Source organism: Coregonus clupeaformis, chromosome 3 (assembly GCF_020615455.1).
Source record: "Coregonus clupeaformis isolate EN_2021a chromosome 3, ASM2061545v1, whole genome shotgun sequence".
NCBI lineage: Eukaryota > Metazoa > Chordata > Actinopteri > Salmoniformes > Salmonidae > Coregonus > Coregonus clupeaformis.
The window spans coordinates 21,155,273-21,182,358 of record NC_059194.1 but is presented as its reverse complement, the minus strand read 5'-3'; the positions used below and the strand labels follow the sequence as shown (position 1 = coordinate 21,182,358).

General features: G+C 43.7%; 1 protein-coding gene across 1 annotated transcript in view; it reads left to right on the top strand.

The window, feature by feature from the left end:
- The window catches only part of LOC121541301 (protocadherin-1), a 354,738-nt gene extending 327,690 nt beyond the window's left edge, over positions 1-27,048 (top strand). The window contains exon 5 of the mRNA XM_041850287.2: positions 25,770-27,048. Within this exon, the coding sequence (XP_041706221.1) occupies positions 25,770-26,191 (422 nt within the window). The 3' untranslated portion in view covers positions 26,192-27,048. The remainder of the gene's footprint in view (positions 1-25,769) is intronic.
- The last annotated feature ends 38 nt before the right edge of the window (positions 27,049-27,086 follow it).

Genomic DNA, 27,086 nt, shown 5'->3' with positions numbered 1-27,086 from the left:
GAGGGAGAGGAGAGGAAGAAAACACATAGAAATTGATTTATTTATGTGTGGTTTTGTCATAGATTTTCCTCAGCATTTGAAGCCGATCCAGAAAGGCAGTTATGTATTTGAGTGCAGGTATGAGAGCGTTGCTTTAAAGGGACCACGTTTCAGTGTCCCTGCCTCTCTCAGGGGAATCTGATCAAGAGTAGTCCTGGCTGTATCACCTTAAATGAAGACGCTAGGACCGTTCTGACCTCGTCCTCGCTCATTCTCACCCTGTTTCTGCTGGCAAAAACAACCCCTCCATCTTTCCTTCTGATGTTTTTCATTATTTTTCTTTTACGGAGTAGAGCTCAAGGCGTATTCAAAGAAAGTCAGCCAACTAAATACCCATCCTCACACAATGGAGTGTCGGGAAACTTGCTCGTATCACACCTCACGCCTCACATAGCAAGCTGAGAGAAATTCATGACTGCACACAAAGACAACGCATGCAAGACACTGGTTTCTTTGGAGGAGCTCAAAGCCATTTTGGGCATGAGTAAGGAGGGAGTGGGACTGAAAAGAATGCAAAATGAAGGCGTATCACATTTGTGGGGTTGTTTTCACTTTGTAATCTGCGATGCGAGAGAATTAAAGTGTGGAGCTGGGCTGTTATCACTCGCACAGAGAGAGAGAGAGAGCGAGAGCGAGAGAATCGTCTTGCATTTAAATATGAATCAAACATACTCCAAAGCATTCACATTTCCTTTATTTCACCTTAAAACATTTAGAGGCTTCATTCTCATCCCTTTGTCTCTGGGAAAAGTAAAGTAACAACATGTTAGAAAATGGATGCAGAAGGGAACATCCACCCTCTCCCTTTGTTGACTCCCACGGAACCAGGCCTGGTATTCTGTCTTATGTGGTCTGTTTTCATAACACTTCTCCCAGACATTTACATAACATGTGTGGATGGGGAATAGTGACACTTCGGTGAAAAGGGTAGCAGTCTTTTTGATATAGGCTTTGTAAAAGAAAGTCTAGCACACACGAAGGGCAGGAAACCTAGCATCAAACCATGACATCAAACTGAGCAAAAGGTTTAGTGGGCTGGTAGAGGGAGAACTGTCCAATCCTTGCAATGTGTTTATCAGTGTAGATGTGATATTTGCTTAACTCTCCCACCTTCCAATATACTAATGCTACTGTGAACTGACAGTGTAGTGCGTGCATTTTAAAAGCCATCATGAAGCACTTAGGATAGGTTATTAATATAGGATGGTGATAAATCAGTTACAATCCTGTCGTAAAAATTGAAAGGTCCTTCATGCATCATTATTTTGTCATGGACATACATCAAATCAAATCAAATCAAATTGTATTTGTCACACGCGCCGAATAGAACAGGTGTAGACCATACCGTGAAATGCTTACTTACAAGCCCTTAACCAACAATGCAGCTTTAAGAAAATAGATTTAAGAAAATATTTACTAAATAAACTAAAGTTTAAAATAACAATAATGAGGCTATATACAAGGGGTACCGGTACCGAGTCAATATGCGGGGGGTACAGGTTAGTCGAGGTAATTGAGGTAATTTGTACATGTAGGTAGGGGTAAAGTGACTATGCATAGTGTATCACGTGTAGTGTGACTTGTTTTTGTCTTCTACTACTCAATGCCATTCTACCATTATCACCCCATACAATAACACCATACAGCAATAGGAGTACCAAGGATGATTTCACGCCAATTCCATTATTGACCCGACTTTGCTCGCTCCCAAATCTGCATATCGAATGAGCGTGGAGGTGGCTTAAGTCCAATGTCATTACTCACTGCGAGAGAGCCAATTCTAATCACTGTCTTCACTAAAGTTTTTTTTGTCTTAACTAGCTCAGCCCCGTAACATGGCATAGTGTCCTTCTCTTGCTCCGGATTGAAGAAAGGGATGGGCGGGTGGTTAGTGGAAGAAAAAACAAAAGAAGAAGAAGTAATAAAACACGTGGAGGATAAAGCCCGTCCTGATTATGCTATAATCCTGGATGTTGTCTCAGCATTAGAGCTGATGAGGGAGGCTTTGACCTAGACTAATAGCACCGCAATCGGTCCACTGTTTCTTCTCATCCACAGGACCTCTAATGGAGTGGGTTAATCTGTTACCTACACTCCCCTGGGCTTTTACTGAAGGCTAAGGAAACTAATGAAGAGAGGGGGGAGGAAGGAGGGAGGGGTCCCGTGTGGCTCAGTTGGTAGAGCATGTCGCTTGCAACGCCAGGGTTGTGGGTTCGATTCCCACGGGGGAACGGTACAAAAAAATGATTATGCACTTACTGCTGTAGGTCGCTCTGAATAAAAGTGTCTGCTAAATGACATAAATGTAGGGAGTCAGAGATAAATGGAAAATATAGAGGGAGAAATGAAAGGCAGAGGATAAAGAGATGTAAGGGGGAGTGGCGAGGGAGGGAGGAATGAAAGAGAGGATGTTGGTAAGGAAGGGGGAGGCGGAGAGAAATGGAAGAGAGAGGAATTAATAAATGGAAGACAGAAAGTGAAAAGAGAGGATATATTTGGTAGAGGAAGAAGAGATTGCATGAGAGGGAGATATCTGGTAAAGATGGGTCAGGGGAACTAGATAGGAAGAGAGACTGCCATAAAGAGCCAGGCTGCAACCTCATCTCAGTACCAATACACTCTCACACATACTCCCAAAGGTAAATGCATTTTCCGCTTTGTTTGAGTCTTAAGTGTATTATCTCATTTCATTGTTGTTGCTCAGGAAGAAAATGTCTGCCACAATCTATTCTCTGAGTAATATGCCTGAGGCAGTATTAGGTTTGGCTGGTGTCAGCTTTATTATGTTCACTTAGCCACTTGAGTACATGAACAGTAACGTTACATGTGTATGAATGTACTGTAGATGCTTAATCCACGTAGTATTATGTAGATACGTTTTATTTCACTCATCTATTGGAAGATAAAAAATAATAATACATAACTGAGACTAGTATGAAAAAAAATCTCACTAACTGTAAGTTGCTCTGGATAAGAGCGTTTGCTAAATGACAAAAATGTAAAATGTACATCTATATTAAACGCAACACAAATACTAAAACAGGAGGGGTTTTTCATCTCAGATAATTGTAGGAACACAGTAAGATATACATACTGAGAAAGAGAGAGAGTGAGTGTGTGTCTGAGTGTGTGTGTGTGGTTGAGTGTGTGTGTGTGTCTGTGTGTGTGTGTGTGTGTGTGTGTGTGTCTGAGTGTGTGTGTGTGTGTGTGTGTATGCGCATGCATACCATACTCTGCACAATCACATTATGTTTGAAAGCTAATGTAACTAGATGAAGATAAGAAAGGTTGTAAGGGGACAAAACTGAATAATATTTTCTGCATGGTCACACCAACACAGAGGGAAACACTGTGGCATGTACAGTAGCTGTGCCAAATGTTACAGTAGGAAAGCATCAATGCTCACAGTCAAGGTGAAATGCACCCTGGGTATGAATTAATACACTTGTAACTGTCTACCTTCTGCTCACTGATTCAAGGCACTGACCTCAGCATTTCCCCCTCCACAGTCTTCCTTATTCTCTGTAGGTCTAAGTCCACCACTATTCACTCTGGTAAAATATGGGAAGTGGTTAATAAACTAATATAACTGTTACCTCTGGCTGTGGGCTTTGTAACTGATTGTCAGTCAGTTATTGTGAGAACTGCTGTGGAGAGGCCAACTCCTCTTCGCCAGCCTATTTCGGTGTCACTTTTTTTGACGTGATTAGTCGGCGTTCTCCCGTTCTTCCATTTACTGCAGCTGTCGGCAGAACCAATCTTGGCCCAGCGTAATGTCTTAATGGAAGGGGATGTATGACTGACACCAGACAGATTGCAGTAATATGCTTTTCTTTTTGTTGTTGTTGTTGTATTTTCCATCTTGTTTTACTCTGTTCACTCTTCCATGGTGTGAAGGACCAAACTGTTTTTTTCCTTTGTTTTTTAACTTTGATGAATCAATCTGAAAGGTTTATTTATTAGATGCGGGAATATTGATGGTTGGTAAAGAACTTACGATTTATTTGACAATCTATATACAGCTATGGCTGATGGACATGTTTATTTATGTTGGTGAATTCAGTTGTTGGGCCTGTGCTTTCTAAATGAGAGACAGACAGACAGACAGACAGACAGACAGACAGACAGACAGACAGACAGACAGACAGACAGACAGACAGACAGACAGACAGACAGACAGACAGACAGACAGACAGACAGACAGAGACGTCTGAATATTGGACCCTGTTTGCATAACAATACAGACAACCAAAGAAGTCAGACTGTTTTGGAGAAAGTACTTTGGGGTGTAGAGCAGTGGTGGAGAAAGTACTGTGTGCTGTAGAGCAGTGGTGGAGAAAGTACTCTGTAATGTAGAGCAGTGGTGGAGAAAGTACTGTGGGCTGTAGAGCAGTGGTGGAGAAAGTACTGTGTAATGTAGAGCAGTGGTGGAGAAAGTACTGTGGGCTGTAGAGCAGTGGTGGAGAAAGTACTGTGTAATGTAGAGCAGTGGTGGAGAAAGTACTGTGTAATGTAGAGCAGTGGTGGAGAAAGTACTGTGTAATGTAGAGCAGTGGTGGAGAAAGTGTTGTGTGGTGTAGAGCAGTGCTGGAGAAAGTACTGTGGGGTGTAGAGCAGTGCTGGAGAAAGTACTGTGTGGTGTAGAGCAGTGCTGGAGAAAGTAATGTGTAATGTAGAGCAGTGGTGGAGAAAGTATTGTGTGGTGTAGAGCAGTGGTGGAGAAAGTATTGTGTGGTGTAGAGCAGTGGTGGAGAAAGTAATGTGTAATGTAGAGCAGTGGTGGAGAAAGTATTGTGTGGTGTAATTGTTTATAATAATAATCTGCCTAAATAATATGCAAGATATTTTATGTAAAAAATTACACGACTCTGGGAAAGGTGGTCTTCAAGAGCTTTTGACAGTGATTTGGTGGTCCCGAGAACGGAAAATGTTGGGAACTGGTGTAGAGTAAATGAGGTAAATAAATCCACACTATTTTGGAAACTTGTATCTTGTGCAGTGGAGCGAAACAAAGGAAAACACTCTGTAGTTTTGAGTCAGCGTTTAGTAGTGTTATCGGCCGCTGCTGTGATGGAGACTATGTCTCATTGATAGGACAAGGCTGTGGCTTTTCTCCGGCGAGCTCCTTCACTCCGGGGCTCGGAAGCGAGTGCCACTCACCGGCCCGGGCTTCTATTGAGAGAAATGACATAGGGACGGCGACGAGGTGTCAGGAGGGGCGATGCGACACGCAGGGCCGCAAAGCACCTGTCATCAATGAGGAATGATAATGACAGGGCCAAGAGATATGTTTCTGTCGCTCGCCCACCTCCTTTCGTCCTTCCCTCCCTCTCTCTCTCCTCTTGCTCTCCCTCTACCTCTCACGCTCTTCCTGCAACTATTCTCCTTCTCCATTTATTTTCCCTCACAACTACAATAGACACTGAGTGTACAAAACATTATGAACACCTGCTCTTTCCATGACAGACTGACCGGCTGAATCCAGGTGAAAGCTATGATCTCTTATTGATGTCACTTGTTAAATCCACTTCAACTAGTGTAGGTTAAATAAGGATTTTTAAGGATTGAGACAAGTGAGACATGGATTGTGTATGTGTGCCATTCAGAGGGTGAATGGGCAAGACAAAATAGTACCTTTGAACAGGTTATGGTAGTAGGTGCGAGGCGCACCGGTTTGAGTGTGTCAAGAACAGCAACACTGCTGGGTTTTTCACGCTCAACAGTTTCTCGTGTGTATCAAGAATGCTCCAACACCCAAAGGACATCCAGCCAACTTGACACAACGTTTGGAAGCATTGGAGTCAACATGGGCCAGCATCCCTGTGGAACGCTTTCGACACCTTGTGGAGTCCATGCCCTGACAAATTGAGGCTGTTCTGAGGGCAAAAGGGGGTGCAACTCAATATGTTCCTAATGTTTTGTACACTCAGTTTATCTGTCCGTCATTTTTGTTGTCAAACAGCCTCTCTGCATTTGTCCATTTCTCTCTCTCTCACTCTCACTCTCTCTCTCTCTCTCTCTCTCTCTCTCTCTCTCTCTCTCTCTCTCTCTCTCTCTCTCTCTCTCTCTCTCTCTCTCTCTCTCTCTCTCTCTCTCTCTCTCTCTCTCTCTCTCTCTCTCTCTCTCTGACACACACACACACACACACAGCCAACACACACACATGCACTCTCTCTTCATCAGCGAAGACCATCTGTATTGACGCTGTTTCGTGAGTGAGTTGGCAGGCGATGAGAGCAGGGTGGGATGGGGACATGGGAGGGGAGAGAGGGTTGCCAAATCAATAGTCGGCTGAAACCCGGTGATCACGGCCACAGAGCTCCTGTCCCCAGCTGATAACGGGAGGATCTTCAACCTGCAATATACAGACACATCCAGCCTTTTAGTCAGGTCTCAGTCAGGACTCAGTCAGGACTGTCTCAGTCAGGACTCAGTCAGGACTCAGTCAGGGCTTAGTCAGGTCTCAGTCAGGTCTCAGTCAGAACTTTTTGCGTGTGTGTGTTCTGTGCGCGTGTATGTATGTTTGTATGTGGGCTCAGCAAATGTGTAGTGGGTGTTTCCCCTACCTTGTGTGTGTGGTGTGCGTGTGTGTGCGTGTGAGTGTGCATGCGTGGAACCTGTGGTGCGCTCCTCATTTAGCATGCAAAACACAGGGCCAGCGAACATCTTGTTTAGAGAGCGACCATATGTTTACTTTGGGAGACTGCAAGCCCTTGCCCACAACCAGATAGAGAAGCACACAGCCACAAACATTACAGAATAAACATGACGCACATTGCTCTTTTCAGTTCACATGTTGTCTCTAATGGTGTTGAGGACTTGTGACCCCAACCGAGCATCTCTCACCATGGGCAAGCAGCCAGGCGAGGTCCAGGCTTGCGAGTAGACTAGGCCATGTTTTCTCCACCACAGCTCTGGGGAAGTGTGGAGTTCTGGCAGAGGCAGAGCAACCCCTCTGAGGCACTGTGAGAGACAGGTAGAGCCTACGCCAAGAGGATATTTCCACAAAATGCACACGCACACACGCTGACATACATTTACGCTCGCTCATTCTATGCGTGAGTGTGTGTGTGTGTGTGTAGAGTTGTAAGGGTTAGATCCTGGGTGTATAGGGGCTTATAAGACACATAGCAGTGTGACTCTGTAACCTCTGTAACCTCTGTCACCTCTGTAACCTCATTGCTGACCCTTTCATGTCAGAAAGAGATGGACAGGGAGTTCAGAAGCTCAGAAATAAAAAGAGAGAAATGCTTGCATTGTTTTCCCTCAACATTGCAGTGTGTGTGTGCATGTTTGTGTGTGTCTCTAGATTACGTTTTTTTGTGTGCCTACGCTTGTCATGCAAGTTTTGCATATTTATCTTGAATTCACACTTATCTAACAGCCTTCCGTTCATACTTTTGACTCAATATGTTTAGATGGATGTTGACGCCTGGAGCACATCAATCTACGCTTGAAAGACAGACAGCGGGTGATACGTGAAGAGTTAGTGAAAGCGGGTGACATCATAAACAAACAACAACTAGGAGAGCCATCATAACTTGTCACGAGATAAGTCGATCAACATGCAATTAGCATGCTGTCATTCTACTGTTTTGTTCAGATCACCGTAAAACACAGGATTTGCGTAAAAATAGCTTATTCCTTTTATCCTCGTTTAGCGATGATGAGAATTCAGAACTGAAACTCCAAATGGGATCTGATGTCAGCGGGGTAGTGTTTCTGTCTTTATCTCACCGGTTCTATATGGACAAATGCCTATGGAATCAGTGATATAATGGTGGGGCAAAATTGAGATGACGGGAGGGAAGTTAAGAGAGAGGATGAAAGAGATAGAGAAAGAGAGAGAAGGATGGGAAGAGAGGGAGGAGGAGGACGATTGATGAGGTGTGGCAGTTTGAGTTAGCATGGGGTGGCCGGCGGGGGAGGGTAGGTCCTAATCAGGGCGCATAAGGTGGGCTAACTGTCTCGTAACACTCATCATTTATCGGTAAAGAAGTGTTCTGCCGCCATTCTCTTGGCTCAGCAACCCAGGACAGATGCCACGGCACAGAAGGAAATATGCACACGCAAATACACACACACATACACACACAGCGAAACAAACACACACACAGCGAAACACACATTCACCTCTTCTTCCTGAATGTGGCAGTGAGTGTTGGTATAGTGTGGGTGTGTACTGTATGTGTGTGTAAGTGGGGGCTGGGGTATTCAGTGCCTTTTTCCACAGTTTGTTGTGCTAAAAAAGTGGGATCAAAATTGATTGAATTGTCCTTTTTTGTCAACGATCTACACACAATACTCTAATGTCAAAGTGGAAGAAAAAGTATAACTTTATATTTATTAATGGTCAATAAAATATATTTTGATTAGATAAGTATTCAACCCCCTGAGTCGATACATGTTAGAATGACGTTTGGCAGCGATTACAGCTGTGAGTTTTTCTGGGTAAAGAGGTAAAGAGCTTTGCAAACCTGGATTGTACAATATGAGCCTGTTATTCTTTTAAAAATTATTCAAGCTCTGTCAAGTTGCTTGTTGATAATTGCTAGACAGACATTTTCAAGTCTTGGCATACATTTTCAAGCCGATTTAAGTCAAAGCTGTAACTAGGCCACTCAGGAACATTCAATGTCGTCTTGGTAAGTAACTTCAGTGGCCTTGTGTTTTAGGTTATTGTCCTGCTGAAAGGTGGATTTGTCTTCCAGTGTCTGTTGGAAAGCAGACTGAACCATGTTTTCCTCTAGGATTTTGCCTGTGCTTAACTCTATTCCTTTCATTTTCATCCTAAAAAACTCTCTAGTCCTTGCCGTTGATAAGCATACCCATAACATGATGCAGCCACCACCATGCTTGAAAATATGAAGAGTGGTACTCAGTGATGTGATGTGTTGGATTTGCCCCAAACATAACGCTTTGTATTCAGGACAAAAAGTTCATTTTTTTGCCAATGTTCTTTAAAAAAATATATTTTCAATCTTGTCTCATCACTGCAACTCCCCAACGGGCTTGGTAGGCGAAGGTCGAGTCATGCGTCCTCCGACCTGCCAAATCGCCAGCCGCACCAATGTGTCGGAGGAAACACTGTTCACCTGACGACCGAGGTCAGCCTGCAGGCACCTGGCCTACCACAAGGAGTCGCTAGAGCGCGATGAGCCAAGTAAAGCCCCTGCGGCCAAAGCCTTCCCTAACCCGGACGACGCTGGGCCAATTGTGCGCCGCCCCTATGGGACTCCTGATTACGGCTGGTTGTGATACAGCCCGGGATCGAACCCAGGTCTGTAGTGACGCCTCTAGCACTGCGATGCAGTGCCTTTGACCGATGCGCCACTCGGGAGGCCCATTTTCTTGCTGTGTTACTTTAGTGCCTTATTGAAAACAGGATGTATGTTTTGGAATACTTTTATTCTGTACAGACTTCCTTCTTTTCACTCTGTCATTTAGGTTAGTATTGTTGAGTAACTACAATGTTGTTGATCCATCCTCAGTTTTCTCCACAGCCATTTAACTCTGTAAGTGGTTTAAAATGACCATTGGCCTCATGGTGAAATCCCTGAGCGGTTTCCTTTGTAGTGACTGGGTGTCTTGATACACCATCCAAAGTGTAATTAATATCTTCACTATGCTCAAAGGGATATTCAATGTCTGCTTTTTTTTTTTACGCATGTACCAAAAGATGCCCTTCTTTGCGAGGCATTGGAAAACCTCCCTGGTCTTTGTTGTTGAATCTGCACTTGAAATTCACTGCTCGACTGAGGGACCTTACAGATAATTGTGTGTGTGGGGTACAGAGATGACGTAGTCATTTAAAAATCATGTTAAACACCATTATTGCACACAGAGTTAGTCCATGCAACTTGTTAAGCACAGTTTTACTACTGAACTTATTTAGGCTTGCCATAACAAAGGTGTTGTGTATGTGGGGGCCGGGATATATACCTGTATGTGTGTTTTATGTGTTATTTTACAGGAGACATACTGTAGACAGACAGTACACACAGACATACTGTAGACACATTGTAGACATACACACAGACATACTGTAGACATACTGTAGACATACAGTACACACAGACATACTGTAGACATACACACAGACATATTTCTATAACAATTAACTATTTCTCTGAATATAATATGGAGCGTTATATAGTGCAGGGTAATATAATTCCTTTTTCATGTGCCTGTTTGTGCTGCAGTCTAGTTGCCTGTTGAATGCCTCCCTGTTTTGAATCAGAGAATATGTCTCCTGGCTGACCATGAGACAGCAACCTCCGCGGCTACCCATAGTGCTTTCTCATCACAGACACTGCATCATTACATTTTCTTTGTTAAATAACTTTACTATCTCTCAATTCATTCATAAGTGCAACATTAACTTTTTGCTCATAAAGAGGAACCATTTTCCATTTCCAACCTCAAATGAAGAGAAAGAATTACCTTGCATCTTTGCGTATAGCTCATGCTGTGGAGGCTCCTCTAGCTTGCACGCACATTGAGATAAAATATATATCCCCTTTCTTAGAAAATGAGTATTTCTAGAGATATTAGAATAGTGAGCTACACTTTAAAGATTCAGATGCCTTCTTAATAAGCTCCCATTCTCTTCTGTGGCCCTAAAAGCAACCTGGGAAATGGTACAAGCCCAAGCCACAGGGGCTAGCAGCACTGCTGCAAATTTATTCACCTTTCTGGCATAATTGAAATTTTCCTGTTATATTCCAGAGGGGTGGGGGTTAGAAATTAGAAGGCAAAAATACTTTAAAAAGACGTTGGGGGTCTTTCATTTCTTAATAGTTTTTTTAACCTTCTTCATTTGATAAATAATTGAGTTGAATATTTTTGCAGTATAGATTCACAGATGGCTCTCTTTCACCCTGTCTCTGTAATATTTCTGTATTTTTTTCTATTTTTAATGTTTATCAAGTGTTGTCTTATCCGTTTGTTACTATGGCTTGAAGTTATTTAAAGGATTCAGTTCCTTCTTTTATATTGTGAGGTCAGTCAGGAAAAGGGCATATGTAGGCTGTTTTTTCCGTTTTGAGTTTGTTTAATTAGCATTGTTCTGTAGCTGTGTGTGTGTGTGTGTGTGTGTGTGTGTGTGTGTGTGTGTGTGTGTGTGTGTGTGTGTGTGTGTGTGTGTGTGTGTGTGTGTGTGTGTGTGTGTGTGCGTGCATATGTCTGTAAGTGCGTGTCTATGTCTGTAAGTGCGTGTATAAGAGAGGAAGAGAGAGGTTGGGAATGCAATAAAAGTAGAACAAAAGACAGCAAGAGAAAGGTAAATACATTTTGAAACCAAGAAAGCAAGGGTTGGTGACAATGGTCCTCAGGGGCTGCAGTGTATACTTGTATCTGTAGTGTCTGCTGGTATCTGTAGTGTCTGCTGGTGTCTGTATTGTCTGCTGGTATCTGCAGTGTCTGCAGTGTCTGCTGATGTCTGCAGTGTCTGCTGGTATCTGCAGTGTCTTCTAATACCTGTAGTGTCTGCTGGTATCTGCAGTGTCTGCTAGTGTCTGCAGTGTATGTTGGTATCTGCAGTGTCTGCTGGTATCTGCAGTGTCTGCTGGTGTCTGTAGTGTGTGCTGGTGTCTGCAGTGTCTGCAGTGTCTGCTGGTATCTGCAGTACTGCTGGTGTCTGTAGTGTCTGCTGGTGTCTATAGTGTCTGCTGGTGTCTGTAGTGTCTGTTGGTGTCTGTAGTGTCTGCTGGTATCTGTAGTGTCTGCTGGTGTCTATAGTGTCTGCTGGTATCTGCAGTGTCAAATGGTGTCTGCTGGTATCTGCAGTGTCTGCTGGTATCTGCAGTGTCTGCTGGTGTCTGTAGTGTGTGCTGGTATCTGCATTGTCTACTGGTATCTGCAGTGTCTTCTGGTGTCTGCAGTGTCTGCTGGTATCTGCAGTGTCTGCTTGTATCTGCAGTGTCTGCTGGTATCTGCAGTGTCGACTGGTGTCTGTAGTGTCTGTTGGTGTCTGCTGGTGTCTGTAGTGTCTGCTGGTATCTGCAGTGTCTGCTGGTGTCTTTAGTGTCTGCTGGTGTCTTTAGTGTCTGCTGGTGTCTGCAGTGTCTGCTGGTATCTGCAGTGTCTGCTGGTGTCTGCAGTGTCTGCTGGTGTTTTTAGTGTCTGCTGGTATATGTAATGTCTGCTAGTATCTGCAGTGTCTGCTGGTATATGTAGTGTCTGCTGGTGTCTGCGGTGTCTGCTGGTATCTGCAGTGTCTGCTGGTATCTGTAGTGTCTGCTGGTGTCTGTAGTGTCTGCTGGTATCTGTAGTGCCTGCTGGTGTCTGTAGTGTCTGCTGGTATCTACAATGTCTGCTGGTTCTGTAGTGTCTGCTTGTATCTGCAGTGTCTGCTGGTGTCTCTAGTGTCTGCTGGTATCTGTAGTGCCTGCTGGTATCTGCAGTGTCTGCTGGTGTCTGTAGTTTCTGCTGGTATCTGCAGTGTCTGCTGGTATCTGCAGTGTCTGCTGGTGTCTGCTGGTATCTGCAGTGTCTGCTGGTATCTGCAATGTCTGCTGGTATCTGCAGTGTTTGCTGGTGTCTGTAGTGTGTGCTGGTCTCTGCAGTGTCTACTGGTATCTGCAGTGTCTTCTGGTGTCTGCTGGTGTCTGCATTGTCTGCTTGTATCTGCATTGTCTGCTGGTATCTGCAGTGTCTGCTGGTGTCTGCAGTGTCTGCTAGTATCTGCATTGTCTGCTGGTATCTGCAGTGTCTGCTGGTGTCTGCAGTGTCTGCTGGTGTCTGCTGGTATCTGCAGTGTCTGCTGGTATCTGTAGTGTCTGCTGGTGTCTGCTGTGTCTGCTGGTATCTGTAGTGTCTGCTGGTGTCTGCTGGTATCTGCAGTGTCTGCTGGTGTCTGCTGGTATCTGCAGTGTCTGCTGGTATCTGCAGTGTCTGCTGGTGTCTGCAGTGTCTGCTGGTATCTGTAGTGTATGCTGGTGTCTGCTGGTGTCTGCTTGTATCTGCAGTGTCTGCTGGTGTCTGCAGTGTCTGCTGGTATCTGCAGTGTCTGCTGGTGTCTGCAGTGTCTGCTGGTGTCTGCTGGAATCTGCAGTGTCTGCTGGTATATGTAGTGTCTGCTGGTGTCTGCAGTGTCTGCTGGTATCTGTAATGTCTACTGGTGTCTGCTGGTGTCTGCTGGTGTTTGTCCTCTCACTAAACCGGTGACTGTTATAGACTTGGGAAACCAGAGGAATCAGAGACCTAGGAAAGGTGATCAATTAAGTGTCAGAATAATAATAATTATTAAGTGTCAGAAAACCAGAGAGGAGAAAACCAACAGACTCTGCAGCCCTTGATTACCAGAAAAATATTCAATGCAATTATTTATAGAATGAAGACGGTTAAAATGACAGAGATTTAAAAAAAAAAGACCTGCGTTTGGTGAGAGCCTTCACATGAAATATTTCAGTTATTGAATTTCTACCCATTTGATTGTAAGGCTGTGATTCCATCAAAGGCACATTATTGACAAACACTTGTTGACAATGTGCCTTTGATTAAATCCCAGAAAGACTATGAGGATTTGGTTGGTACTTTTGCTCCAAAATACATAAACAGTGCTCTCTATGAAATACATTAAGAGGAAGTTAAATAACTGAAATGTTTCATGTGAAGGCTCTTGCCAAATGCAGGTTGGCATTTATTAGGATGACTCATGTACTGGAGGCAGCACTGCAGGGTAGTCACTAGCTGGCACAGCCACAAAGTCATTAAATCTGATTTTAAACCTAACCTTAACCACACTGCTAACTTTGTGCCTAACCCTAACCTTAAATTAAAACCTAAAACTCCCATCCTCCCATACATCTTTCACAGCCTTTGAAAAACGTGTATTGTGGCTTAACCACCCAAGCATTGGAAGCCAATTGTAATCGTCAGAGGGCTCGTGGAACTGAACATTTTCAAAAAAATAAATCTTCTTTCATCACTCAGGGACTTGAGAGAAGCCAAGATAACCTCATAGATTGCCGCGAGCGATTACATTTCTGTTATTTCGCGAAGGTTACATGGTCATATTGACTCGTTCCCACTTCATTGGTTAGACACCAAGGACTTAGTAGGAAATGGATTTGGATCAGGGTGACTGGAACTAATTTTAAACGTCAGTCAATACATTGATATCACAGGCGACGCACCACAGAACGGATTAAACAAGCACATAGGAATATATAGAGCACCCAAAATTCTATCAAGCAAAGGCATCAGGTGCAGCAAAAAAAAAGATGTATTATTTTGTAATGTGTTGTTTTGTTCCTGCCTCAAGAAAAGGTGTCATAAAATAAATGACTGTTGGATTTGTGTGCCAGCGGTTAGGGATTTCATTTGCCAAACCCTCGTTTGTGTGATTGTAATATGTGGTTAGAGCATATGGCCAGAATGGGATTTGAATGATGGAACGCGTTGTCGTCCATTTTGGCTGTAGAATGTCACAGGTCAGATACAGTGACAAGGCCAGGTAGTAGTGGCCGCTGTATTTAATGAGAAGACCTTGTTCCTAATTCCTTAAGAGTCTATTGACGCATCCGTGCATCAATTTAAGTAACATAATAAAAAATCCCCATCAAAAACCGTCAATTTAAACTAGAGATATTTTTTTTTGTTGCTTGGGCTGCCTCTCAAACGTGGCCGAGCTAGAGCGGTGTTTGTCAGACCATGAGACATCCCGAAAATCTGTCTTCTCACGAAAACGTCTGTAGCATCCGAACGGTTTGGCCTAAAAACTATGACTCTCACGAACACAACGGTGTTCTCCATTTTGCTTTACGACCCTCACAATGTGTAAAACAATATATATATCTGCTAGATATAGGACAGACACTTCAAAACATTATTCCTTATGATTTATTTTTTTACTATCTTTAAATCATCCATGGTATGACCATCTTAAAACCGACTCAGACTTTTAGAGGTTATTTGTAAACCTATTTTCTTCTCTTCTCTCTTTTTCCTTGCTAAAAGTTATTTCCTCCTTTCCTCAGGCCTCCATCTTCCCTTCCTCTCCTCTCTTTCCTTGTCTACTTTCACCCCCTTCCCATCTATCTTCCCTTCTCGCTCTCATCTATCCGCTTTCCAAGCAGCGTGTCGATTAATTAATAGCCGGCTAATTTAATTTCCCAAAAAGTAATAACTTGTTTAAGCATGAATAAAGACTGACAAGGCAAAGTTCTAATCTGCCCAAAGTTTAATTAGACTCAGCAAGGTTTTCATAGAAGCAGACGGGGTCAGAGTGGAAACAGTGGCATGGGTAGAGAACCGGGAAAGGGGAGGAGGGAGAGAGGGAGAGAGAGAAGAGGGAGTGAGGGAAGGAGGGAGGGGGAGGAGGGAGAGAGGGAGAGGAGGGACAGGGGGAGGAGGGAGAGAGAGAGGAGGGAGGGAGGGAGGGAGGGGGAGGAGGAGGGAGGGGGATGAGGGAGAGAGGGAGAGGAGGGAGAGAGGGAGGAGGGAGAGAGAGAGGAGGGAGTGAGGGAGGGGTGGAGGGAGAGAGGGACAGAGGGAGGGTGGGTATGAAATGAAGGAAGGAAAGGGAGAGAAGGCTGTGGCAGGTTAGTCAGTCCACCTGGATGGGTGTTCCCCTGGCAGTATTGAGACAAGGCAGTGGTTGAAAATCAATTGGCTGAGAGTATTACGGGGATGAAGTGTCTGCATGTATTAGATTTGGCCCAGAGGCCCCAAGAGGGATCTCAGTGCATATCGGAGACGAGAGTGCCCTCAATCCAAATGAATGCACTGTCACATGGACAGGAATTATTATGATGGTGTGTGTGTTGTGGTTTACGTCTTGTTCTGTGTGTTTCTGTGTGTGTATCTGTGTGTGTCAAATCAATCTAATTTTATTGGTCACATACACACACTTAGCAGATGTTATTGCAGGTGTAGCAAAATGCTTGTGTTCATAGCTCCAACAGTGCAGTAGTATCTAACAATTCACAACAATACACAAATCTAAAAGTAAAATAATGGATTTATATATATATATAAATATTAGGACGAGCAATGTCAGTGTGGCATTGACGGCATTGACTAGAATACAGTAGAATACAGTATATACATATGAAATGAGTAAAACAGTATGTAAACATTATTAATTTGACTAGTCTTCCATTATGAAGTGACCAGTGATCCCATGTCTATTTACAGTGCATTCGGAAAGTATTCAGACCCCTTGACTTTTTCCACATTTTGTTACATTACAGCCTTATTCTAAAATTGATTAAATTGTTTTTTTCCATCATCAATCTACACACAATACCCCATAATGACAAAGCAAAAACAGGTTTTTAGAAATTCCACCCATTAATTTTTAAGAAGGCACACCTGTTAATTGAAATGCATTCCAGGTGACTACCTCATGAAGCTGGTTGAGAGAATGCCAAGAGTGTGCAAAGCTGTCATCAAGGCAAAGGGTGGTTATTTGAAGAATCTCAAATATAAAATATATTTTGATTTGTTTAAGACTTGTTTGGTTACTACATGATTCCATATGTGTTATTTCATAGTTTTGATGGCTTCACTATTATTCTACAATGTAAAAGATTGTCAAAACTTTTGACTGGTAGTGTATGTAAATAAGTATTTTTGTTTAAAAAACAAACTGTTTTCGCATTGTCATTATAGGGTATTGTGTGTATATTGATGAGGATTTTTATTTATTTAATCAATTTTAGAATAAGGCTGTAACGTATCAAAATGTGGAAAAAGTCAAGGGGACTGAATACTTTCTGAATGCACTGTACATAGGGCAGCAGCCTCTAAGGTGCAGGGTTGAGTAACCAGGTGCTAGCCGGCTAGTGATGGCTATTTAACAGTCTGATGGTCTTGAGATAGAAGCTGTTTTTCAGTCTCTCGGTCCCAGCTTTGATGCACCTGTACTGACCTCGCCTTCTGGATGATAGCGGGGTGAACAGGCCATGGCTTGGGTGGTTGATGTCATTGATGCTTTTTTTGACCTTCCTGTGACATCGGTGCTGGAGGTGTCCTGGAGAGCAGGCAGTGTGCCCCCGGTGATGCGTTGGGCAGATTGCACCACCCTCTGGAGAGCCCTGTGGTTGCGGGCGGTGCAGTTGCCATACCAGGCGGTGATACAGCCCGACAGGGGTTGAAGATGCGCTGTTGCACCTTCTTCACCACACTGTCTGTGTGGGTGGACCATTTCAGATTTTCGGTGATGTGTATGTTGAGGAACAACAAGCTTTTCACCTTGTCCACTGTGGTCCCATCTGTGGATAGGGGTGTGCTCCCTCTGCTGTCTCCTGAAGTCCATGATCAGCTCCTTCGCTTTGTTGACGTTGAGGGAGAGGTTATTTTCCTGGCACCACTCCGCCAGGGCCCTCACCTCCTCCCTGTAGGCTGTCTCATCATTGTTGGTTATCAGGCCTACTACTGTTGTGTCGTCTGAAAACATGATGATTGAGTTGGAGGCGTGCATGGCCACGCAGTCATGGGTGAACAGGGAGTACAGGAGGGGGCTGAACACTAACCCTTGTGGGGCCCCTGTGTTGAGGATCAGCATAGTGGAGGTGTTGTTTCCTACCTTCACCACCTGAGGGTGGCCCGTCAGGAAGTCTAGGACCCAGTTGCACAGGGCGGGGTTCAGACCCAGGGCCCCGAGCTTAATGATGAGCTTGGAGGGTACTATGGTGTTGAAGGCTGAGATATTGTCAGTGAACAGCATTCTTACATAGGTATTCCTCTTGTCCAGATGGGATAGGGCAGTGTGCAGTGCGATGGCGATTGCATTGTCTGTGGATCTATTGGGGCGGTATGCAAATTAAAGTGGGACTAGGGTGTCAGGTAAGGTGGAGGTGATATGATCCTTAACTAGCATCTCAAAGCACTTCATGATGACAGAAGTGAGTGCTACAGGGCGATAGTGATTTAGTTCAGTTACCTTTGCTTTCTTCGATACAGGAACAATGGTGGACATCTTGAAGCAAGTGGGGACAGCAGACTGGGATAGGGAGAGATTGAATCTGTCTGTTAACACTCCAACCAGCTGGTCTACGCATGCTCTGAGGATGTTGCTAGGGAAACTGTCTGGGCCGGCAGCCTTGTGAGGGTTAACACACTTAAAAATCGTACTCATGTCGGCCATACAGAACGAGAGCCCACAGTCCTTGGGAGCGGGCCGCGTCGGTGTGCACTATGTTATCCTCAAAGCGGGCGAAGAAGGTGTTTAGCTTGTCCAGCAGCAAGACGTCGGTGTCCGCGACGTGGCTGGTTTTCCCTTTGTAATCCGTGATTGTTTGAAGACCCTGCCACATACGTTTCATGTCTGAGCCGTTGAATTGCGACTCCACTTTCTCTCTGTACTCTGTTTGATTGCTTTACAATATTCCCAGTCACCATGCCGTGGTTAAATGAGGTGGTTTGTGCTTTCAGTTTTGTGCGAATGCTGCCATCTTTCCAGGGTTTTTGGTTTGGGTAGGTTTTAATAGTCCCAGTGGGAACAACATCCCCTATACACTTCCTGATGAACTCAGTCACCGTGTCTGTGTATAAGTCAATGTTATTCTTAGAGGCAACCCGGAACATATCCCAGTCCGCGGGATCAAAACAATCTTGAAGCATGGATTCCGATTGGTCAGACCAGCGTTGAAAAGACCTTAGCACGGGTACATCCTGTTTGCGTTTCTGCCTATAGGAAGGGAGGAGCAGAATGGAGTCGTGATCTGATTTGCCAAAGAGAGGGTGGGGGAGGGCCTTGTAGCCATCCCTTAAGGGAGAGTAACAATGGTCAAGAGTTTTTTAAGCGTGAGTACCACAGGCAATGTGTTGATAGAACTTCAGTAGCGTTTTCCTCAAATTTGCTTTGTTAAAATCCCCAGCTATAATAAATGCTGTCTCAGGATATGTGTTTTCCTTGTTTGCACAGTCCAGTGTAGTTCCTTGAGGGCTGTCGTGGTATTGGCTTGAGGGGGAATATACACGGCTGTGACTATAACCGAAGAGAATACTCTTGGGAGGTAATACGGTCGTCATTTGATTGTGAGGTTTTCTAGGTCGGGTGAACGACAGGACTTGAGTTCCTGTACGTTATCACAATCACACCATGAGTAGTTAATAATGAAACATACACCACCACCTTTCTTCTTCCTGGAGAGTTCTTTATTCCTGTGTGCGCAATGTACTGAGAACCCAGCTGGCTGTATGGATGGGGACAGTAAATCCGGAGAGAGACATCATTCCGTGAAACAGAGTATGCTACAGTTCCTGATGTCTCTCTGGAAGGAGATCCTCACCCTGAGCTCGTCTACTTTATTGTCCAGGGACTGAACATTAGCGAGTAATATGAGTCGGACTAGAAGTCCACTCTGCCGGCGGGGTCTTGGAGCAGCCTCTGGGATAAGTTCAATTGCCCTGGGGGGTACGAACAAAGGATCCAATTCGGGAAAGTTGTATTTCTGGTCGTAATGCTGGTGAGTTACCGCTACTCTGATATCCAAAAGTTATTTCCGGCTGTATGTAATAACACAAAAATCATTCTGGACTAATAATGTAAGAAATGACACACAAAAAAACAAAATACTGCAAAGTTGCTTTGGAGCTAGAAGCAGAGCTGCCAAGTCTGTCGGCGCCATCTTGTACTTGTGTGTGTGCTAGCATGGTTATATGTGAGTGCATGCATGCTGGTCCATGTGTGCTATCATATGAATAGGGATGGGCCCTAAACATAGACTTTTATATGGAAAGAGTAACATTGGTGTTTATGTAGGAAGAGTAACATTGGTGTTTATGTGGGAAGAGTAACAATGATGTTTATGTAGGAAGAGTAACATTGGTGTTTATGTAGGAAGAGTAACATTGGCAGTGGTGTAGAACCAGTTGGAATGCATAAGCAGTTCCCCCACTCCCTGGTTATTGTCATGGAAGATGAATTGGACCAATTGTCATGTCAAAAAGGAACTTAATTGAATGAAGTTGCTGGCTCCCTCATTCCCTGTTTAAACCGTAAAGGACACATTTGGCCTTCAAAGTAATTAAACATATTACGATTTTGTAAAGAAAAAGGAATGGTTTCTTTATGTACATTGGATTCCATTTATCGCCCGGGGACAGATCGAACCGAGGTGAGGAGAATGGAGTGGAGGATAGGAATCTCCTCTCTGCATGAACCATGTTAGCATATCTCACAGAAAGAGGGGGAGCCCAATATGTCTCCCTTCTTTACTCTGGTCGACAGCGTAAAATGTCAGATACTCATCTGGAAATTATTTCCATTTTATTACGCTGACAGCTTCCCGAGCAGGGACTTTGGAATCTTAATTAGTTTGGACAGAGAAGTGGGACCGAGGCAGAGGAGTGTGTATGGACCGGTGAGAGGAGGGCAGGAGACTTCTCTTGGGGCCCTCGTAGATGGCTTGAGAGGGTCCCAGGGGTTAACTGGAACTCTGGAAATGAAGATAAGGCTCTTAGATTAAGGTTCAGGAGACAAAGTTGAATATGGAGTTCCCTTGATAACATGCCAACTGGGCCTTATCAACACAGAATTATGTGTGTGTGTGTGTGTGTGTGTGTGTGTGTGTGTGTGTGTGTGTGTGTGTGTGTGTGTGTGTGTGTGTGTGTGTGTTGCTCTAAGAAGGTACAGTGGCTTGCGAAAGTATTCACCCCCCTTGGCATTTTTCCTGTTTTGTTGCCTTACAACCTGGAATTTAAATGGATTTTTGGGGGGTTTGTATCATCTGATTTACACAACATGCCTACCACTTTGAAGATTCAAAATAATTTGTATTGTGAAACAAACAAGAAATAAGACAAAAAAACAGAAAACTTGAGCGTGCATAACTATTCACCCCCCCAAAGTCAATACTTTGTAGAGCCACCTTATGTCTCTTGGGATATAAGCTTGGCACATCTAGCCACTGGAATTTTTGCCCATTCTTCAAGGCAAAACTGCTCCAGCTCCTTCAGGTTGGATGGGTTCCGCTGGTGTACAGCAATCTTTAAGTCATACCACAGATTCTCAATTGGATTGAGGTCTGGGCTTTGACTAGGCCATTCCAAGACATTTAAATGTTTCCCCTTAAACCACTTGAGTGTTGCTTTAGCAGTATGCTTAGGGTCATTGTCCTGCTGGAAAGTGAACCTCCGTCCCAGTCTCAAATCTCTGGAAGACAAACAGGTTTCCCTCAAGAATTTCCCTGTATTTAGCGCCATCCATCATTCTTTCAATTCTGGCCAGTTTCCCAGTCCCTGCCGATGAAAAACATCCCCACAACATGATGCTGCCACCACCATGCTTCACTGTGGGGATGGTGTTCTCGGGGTGATGAGAGGTGTTGGGTTTGTGCCAGATATAGCGTTTTCCTTGATGGCCAGAAAGCTCAATTTTAGTCTCATCTGACCAGAGTACCTTCTTTCATATGTTTGGGGAGTCTCCCACATGCCTATTGGCGAACACCAAACGTGTTTACTTATTTTTTTCTTTAAGCAATGGCTTTTTTCTGTCCACTCTTCCATAAAGCCCAGCTCTGTGGAGTGTATGGCTTAAAGTGGTCCTATGGACAGATACTCCAATCTCCGCTGTGGAGCTTTGCAGCTCCTTCAAGGTTATCTTTGGTGTCTTTGTTGCCTCTCTGATTAATGCCCTCCTTGCCTGGTCCGTGAGTTTTGGTGGGCGGCTCTCTCTTGGCAGGTTTGTTGTGGTGCCATATTCTTTCAATTTTTTAATAATGGATTTAATGGTGCTCCGTTAAAAGTTTCAGATATTTTTTTATAACCCAATCTTGATCTGTACTTCTCCACAACTTTGTCCCTGACCTGTTTGGAGAGCTCCTTGGTCTTGCTTGGTGGTGCCCCTTGCTTAGTGGTGTTGCAGACTCGGGGGCCTTTCAGAACAGGTGTATATATACTGAGATCATGTGACAGATCATGTGACACTTAGATTGCACACAGGTGGACTTTATTTAACTAATTATGTGACTTCTGAAAGTAATTGGTTGCACCAGATCGTATTTAGGGGCTTCATAGCAAAGGGGGTGAATACATATGCACACACCACTTTTCCATTATTGATTTCTTTGAATTTTTTGAAACAAGTTATTTTTTTTTCATTTCACTTCACCAATTTTGACTATTTTGTGTATGTCCATTACATGAAATCCACATAAAAATCGATTTAAATTACAGGTTTTAATTCAACAAAATAGGAAAAACACCAAGGGGGATGAATACTTTTCCAAGGCACTGTATGGAGTAATCTTAGAGGAAGTTTCTAAAACAGGGTTTCAATTATTCCTCCAAAACTGATTATCTCAACAAAATGTTCATTTGCAAAACTGCTGGTTACTCGATGCCAAAGCTCATATTATCTTTGATGAAGTGAGTTTTAAATGAGGACTGATGACCTCCATGTCTAATAGTGTTAGGTCGTATTAGAGAAGCCTTCAATGATCTTAGCTTCCCTAAGTATACCAGGGACCCTTACTACCCTCTCTCACCCCGCCCAACCATTTCCTCCCACCACGCGGGCCAATTAGTACAACCTCAAACAATTAATTCCTCCTTTTGATTATGAGCAACACTAAATTCTCTGATTAGCGCTATTCGAACGTAGGGGCATTGATTGGTCTTTTTTCTTCCTCTTCTTTTTTCTTCTATTCCTTAAATATCTCAGGCAAATTAAAATATTACAAATTAATACTCCTCAGGCATTAGGTGACATTTCCCCTCCCCCAATCCTAACCTTAACCATGAGTGGGGAAAATGCTAAACTCACCCAAGATCAGCAACTAGGGGCAGATTCACTCTACTCTGAATCATAGAACAAAGGCCACTCGTTGAAGGGAGGCTGAAAAAAAAAACATTTTGAAAACAACAAAAACTGCATTGATTTTCTGGCATACATCTAGCTACACATACAGTATTTTCCCAAGTGCCTTGCTTTTGCATGAGAGATGGGTAAGCATTATAAAGCCCAAGAATCCGCCATAGTGTCAGATTTTTTTATAAATGCACACAGTCACTATTCAGCATTCTCCAAACCTAGCTAAGGATGAGAAAGCATGTACCCTCCTCCCCTCAAAAAGTCAGGAAAAGCCCACTGTTGCTCCTTTAATACAGGGGCAATGAATTTCAATTATGCATGAAGCAGAGGCAGTTTGGGAAATAATCGCTTCCCCCAGAGAACTGAACAGCCTGTTCCCTCCCTCCCATCTCGCCCCGCAGTATCAAATAATAATCTAATGTCACGCACAGAAGAAAGGTTACTTTCTGCATACGCATTGATATTTCCGCTCGGGGATGCTGACCTTTTTCCATTAAGCTGTGATTTTTTAAATGTGACACCGCCGTAGCAGAGGCGGTGTCTCTGTGTTATATTAACAGTCATTACGCCATTTGTTCTATGTGAAAAAACAGTAGCGGTGATGTTGACTCCGCCTTAATTGACTGCGTGACATAATTCCCTTTTAGTCAACCTTGAGCGTGTTTTTCTTAAAATTTCCTTAATCTTGTTTCACACTCAACGCCCACTATCTGATATGTGGTTGCATCTCTGTTAAACATCATATTGTTGCATGTCTGTTAAACATCAAATTAGGCAATGTTCTTGGCAGTTTGTGCACTGTGACTGAATATTAGATTCTTATCTAACATGTTATGAGTTTTCTTATTTTAGTATTATGATTTGTCTTGTTGTGAAACTAAAGCCATTAATTGCTTACTGAACCTCCCTGTTCACCCACGACTGCGTGGCCGCGCACGACTCCAACAACATCATTAAGTTTGCTGACGACACGACGGTGGTAGGCCTGATCACCGATGACAATGAGACAACCTATAAGGTGCTCAGAGACTTGGCAGTGTGGTGCCAGGACAACCTCTCCCTCAACGTCAGTAAGACAAATGAGCTGATTGTGGACTACAGGAAACGGAGGGCCGAGCACGTCCCAATTTACATCGACGGGGCTGTAGTGGAGCGGGTCGAGAGCTTCAAGTTCCTCGGTGTTCACATCACTAAGGATCTATCATGGTCCACACACACCAGCACAGTCATAAAGAGGGCACAACAACGCCTTTTCCCCCAGGAGGCTGAAAAGATTTGGCATGGGCCCTCAGATCCTGAAAAAGTTATACAGCTGCACCATTAAGAGCATCTTGACTGGTTTTATCACCGCCTGGTATGGCAACTGCTTGGCATCGACCGCAAGGCACTACAGAGGGTAGTGCGTACGGCCTAGTACATCACTGGGGCCAAGCTCCCTGCCATCCAGGACCTGTATACCAGGTGGTGTCAGAGGAAGGCCCTAAAATTGTAAAAGACTCCAGCCACCCAAGTAATAGACTATTCTCTCTGCTACCGCATGGCAAGAGGTACCGATGCACCAACTCTGGAACCAACATAACCATGAACAGCTTTGTTAGTTAAATAGTTAACCAAATAGTTACCCGGACTATCTGCATTGACCCTTTTTTCACTAACTTTTTTGGCTCATCACATATGCTGCTGTTACTTTTTATTATCTATCCTGTTGCCTAGTCACTTTATCCCTACCTATAGGTACAGTTGAAGTCGAAAGTTTACATACACTTAGGTTGGAGTCATTAAAACTCGTTTTTTCAACCGCTCCACAAATTTCTTGTTAACAAACTATAGTTTTGGCAAGTCGGACACAAGTCATTTTCCCAACAATTGTTTACAAACAGTTTATTTCACTTATAATTCACTGCATCACAATTCCAGTGGGTCAGAAGTTTACAAACACTAAGTTGACTGTGCCTTTAAACAGCTTGGAAAATTCCAGAAAATGATGTCATGGCTTTAGAAGCTTCTGATAGGCAAATTGACATCATTTGAGTCAATTGGAAGTGTACCTGTGGATGTATTTCAAGAGCTACCTTCAAACTCAGTGCCTCTTTGCTTGACATCATGGGAAAATCAAAAGAAATCAGCCAAGACCTCAGAAAAAAATTTGTATACCTCCACAAGTCTGGTTCATCCTTGGGCCAAAATTCACCCAACATATTGTGGGAAGCTTGTGGAAGGCTACCCAAAATGTTTGACCCAAGTTAAACAATTTAAAGCCAATAAATCATTCTCTCTACTATTATTCTGAAATTTCACATTCTTAAAATAAATTTTCGATCCTAACTGACCTAAGATGGAATTTTGACTAGAATTAAATGTCAGGAGTTGTGAACAACTGAGTTTAAATGTATTTGGCTAAGGTGTATGTAAATTTCCGACTTCAACTGTACATATTGTATCTACCTCAACTGCCTCGTACCCCTGCACATCGACTCTGTACTGGTACCCCGTGTATATAGCAAAGTTATCGTTACTTTTTGTGTATCTATTATTACTTTTATTATTACGTGTTATTACTTTTCTATTATTTATCTATTTTCTTTCTCTCTGCATTGTTTGGAAGGGCCCGTAAGTAAGCATTTTACTGTTAGTCTACACCTGTTTGTATGTGACAAATGCATTTATTTATTTATTTTATTTTATTTGAATAGTTCTATGCTGGACTGGTTAAACACAGTATGTTGGTAGATTAGTCTACACCGGTTGGCTCTGTTGTCCCATTTCACAAACATGATATGGTTTGTAATTTCCCTTCATTGCCATCCTTCATAATAAGATGATCACTTTATGAAACTGATTATAAATGTATTTTCTGTTAGTCACATGTGCCCATCTAACTCTACTGTCCAAGACTCTTCCTCTTTATTGTGTGTCCTCCTCATTTGCTCTCTTATACTAACTCCAGTACCCTTTCTATCTGCAGATCTCAGGCCTCTGCCCGATGTGGCCATGACTGGGAACTGCACCCATGAGTGTACCGAGTTCGGCCACTCCGACGCCTGCTGGATGCCTGGCCAGCCCTCCCCCAATCGTAAGAGCTCCACCAAGAACACCCCCAAGCTCTCCACCTTCGTGCCTTACCTGGAGAGTGAGGGGCAGGACCACCTCATGGCCAACGGCAGCCCCAAGCCCCTGGCAGAAGAGCGTGGGAGTGGTGGAGGTGGCAGCGGCGGTGGAGGCTCCAAGATGGCTAACATCCGCTTCCTGCCCCCTTACAGCAGTGCCTTCTCCGGGGGCATCGACTCCGGCAAAGGCTGCGAGGAGATCCCCCTGAGCCAGGCAGCCGAGTACCACTCTGCCACCACACCCACCAGCCAGGGATCCAAGAGAGAGATTTACCTGTGAGGGCAATGATGTGGCCCCCACCCCACCACCTCCACCCTTAACCATATGCCCACTGTTCCTGACCCCATGCCCCCAAGCCTACCCCCTCACTGCCCCTGTGCCTAGCTGCTGTGTTGTCTGAGAAGTGCCATAGCACCACCATCTCCCTCCTTTTTATAACCACCTCCCACCGTATGAGGCTTTAGAATCCACAAAACCTTCAATTAATTAAAAGATGAGTACAAATCAGTCAAAGCCAAATGAAGAAGATACTTGGCGAGTGCAACTGCTACTGACAGAATGTAAACTACACTATCGTTTAAACATTGTGATAACTTAATGGGAGACTATTTAGTTACTGTTGCGTGTTCAAGTTCTTATTTTTTTGACGATGGACTTCCGTTGGAGGTCCGTTGGAACTGAAAACAATAAGGGAAGAAAAGTCTTCTTGTAAAATAGACACATGAAAATACAGTGTATCACCATGTATTTTAGGTGTTCTTTTGGTTTTTCTGTTTTATTCCCTTTTTTTACAAGTGAGTGTCGGTCTCAACTCTGGGACCTGCAATTAGAATTAGAGCAGTGTTTCTCTTGCCTGACTACCCAAACTCCTTGCTCCGGCTAAATGCTACAGCACGCCCATGGATGTTAGTTTCTTTTCTGCAATGAGTCTGGATCTGAGTACCTCCCGCGACGATTTCTAGAACAGAAAAATCATTCTAGCCATTCTGATTGGTCCCAGAAATCGATGGGTTGAGACAGAGCCAGAACACATGTGGGTAAAGCGGCGGTTTGAAAATTCATCATTGGCTTTGATACTCTGATTGGTTAGAGATGATCCAATCGCTGATGACTTTGTTTTGTACACCACCCCTCATTTTGACGACACCACAAACAACTTCAATTATGGCAGTCT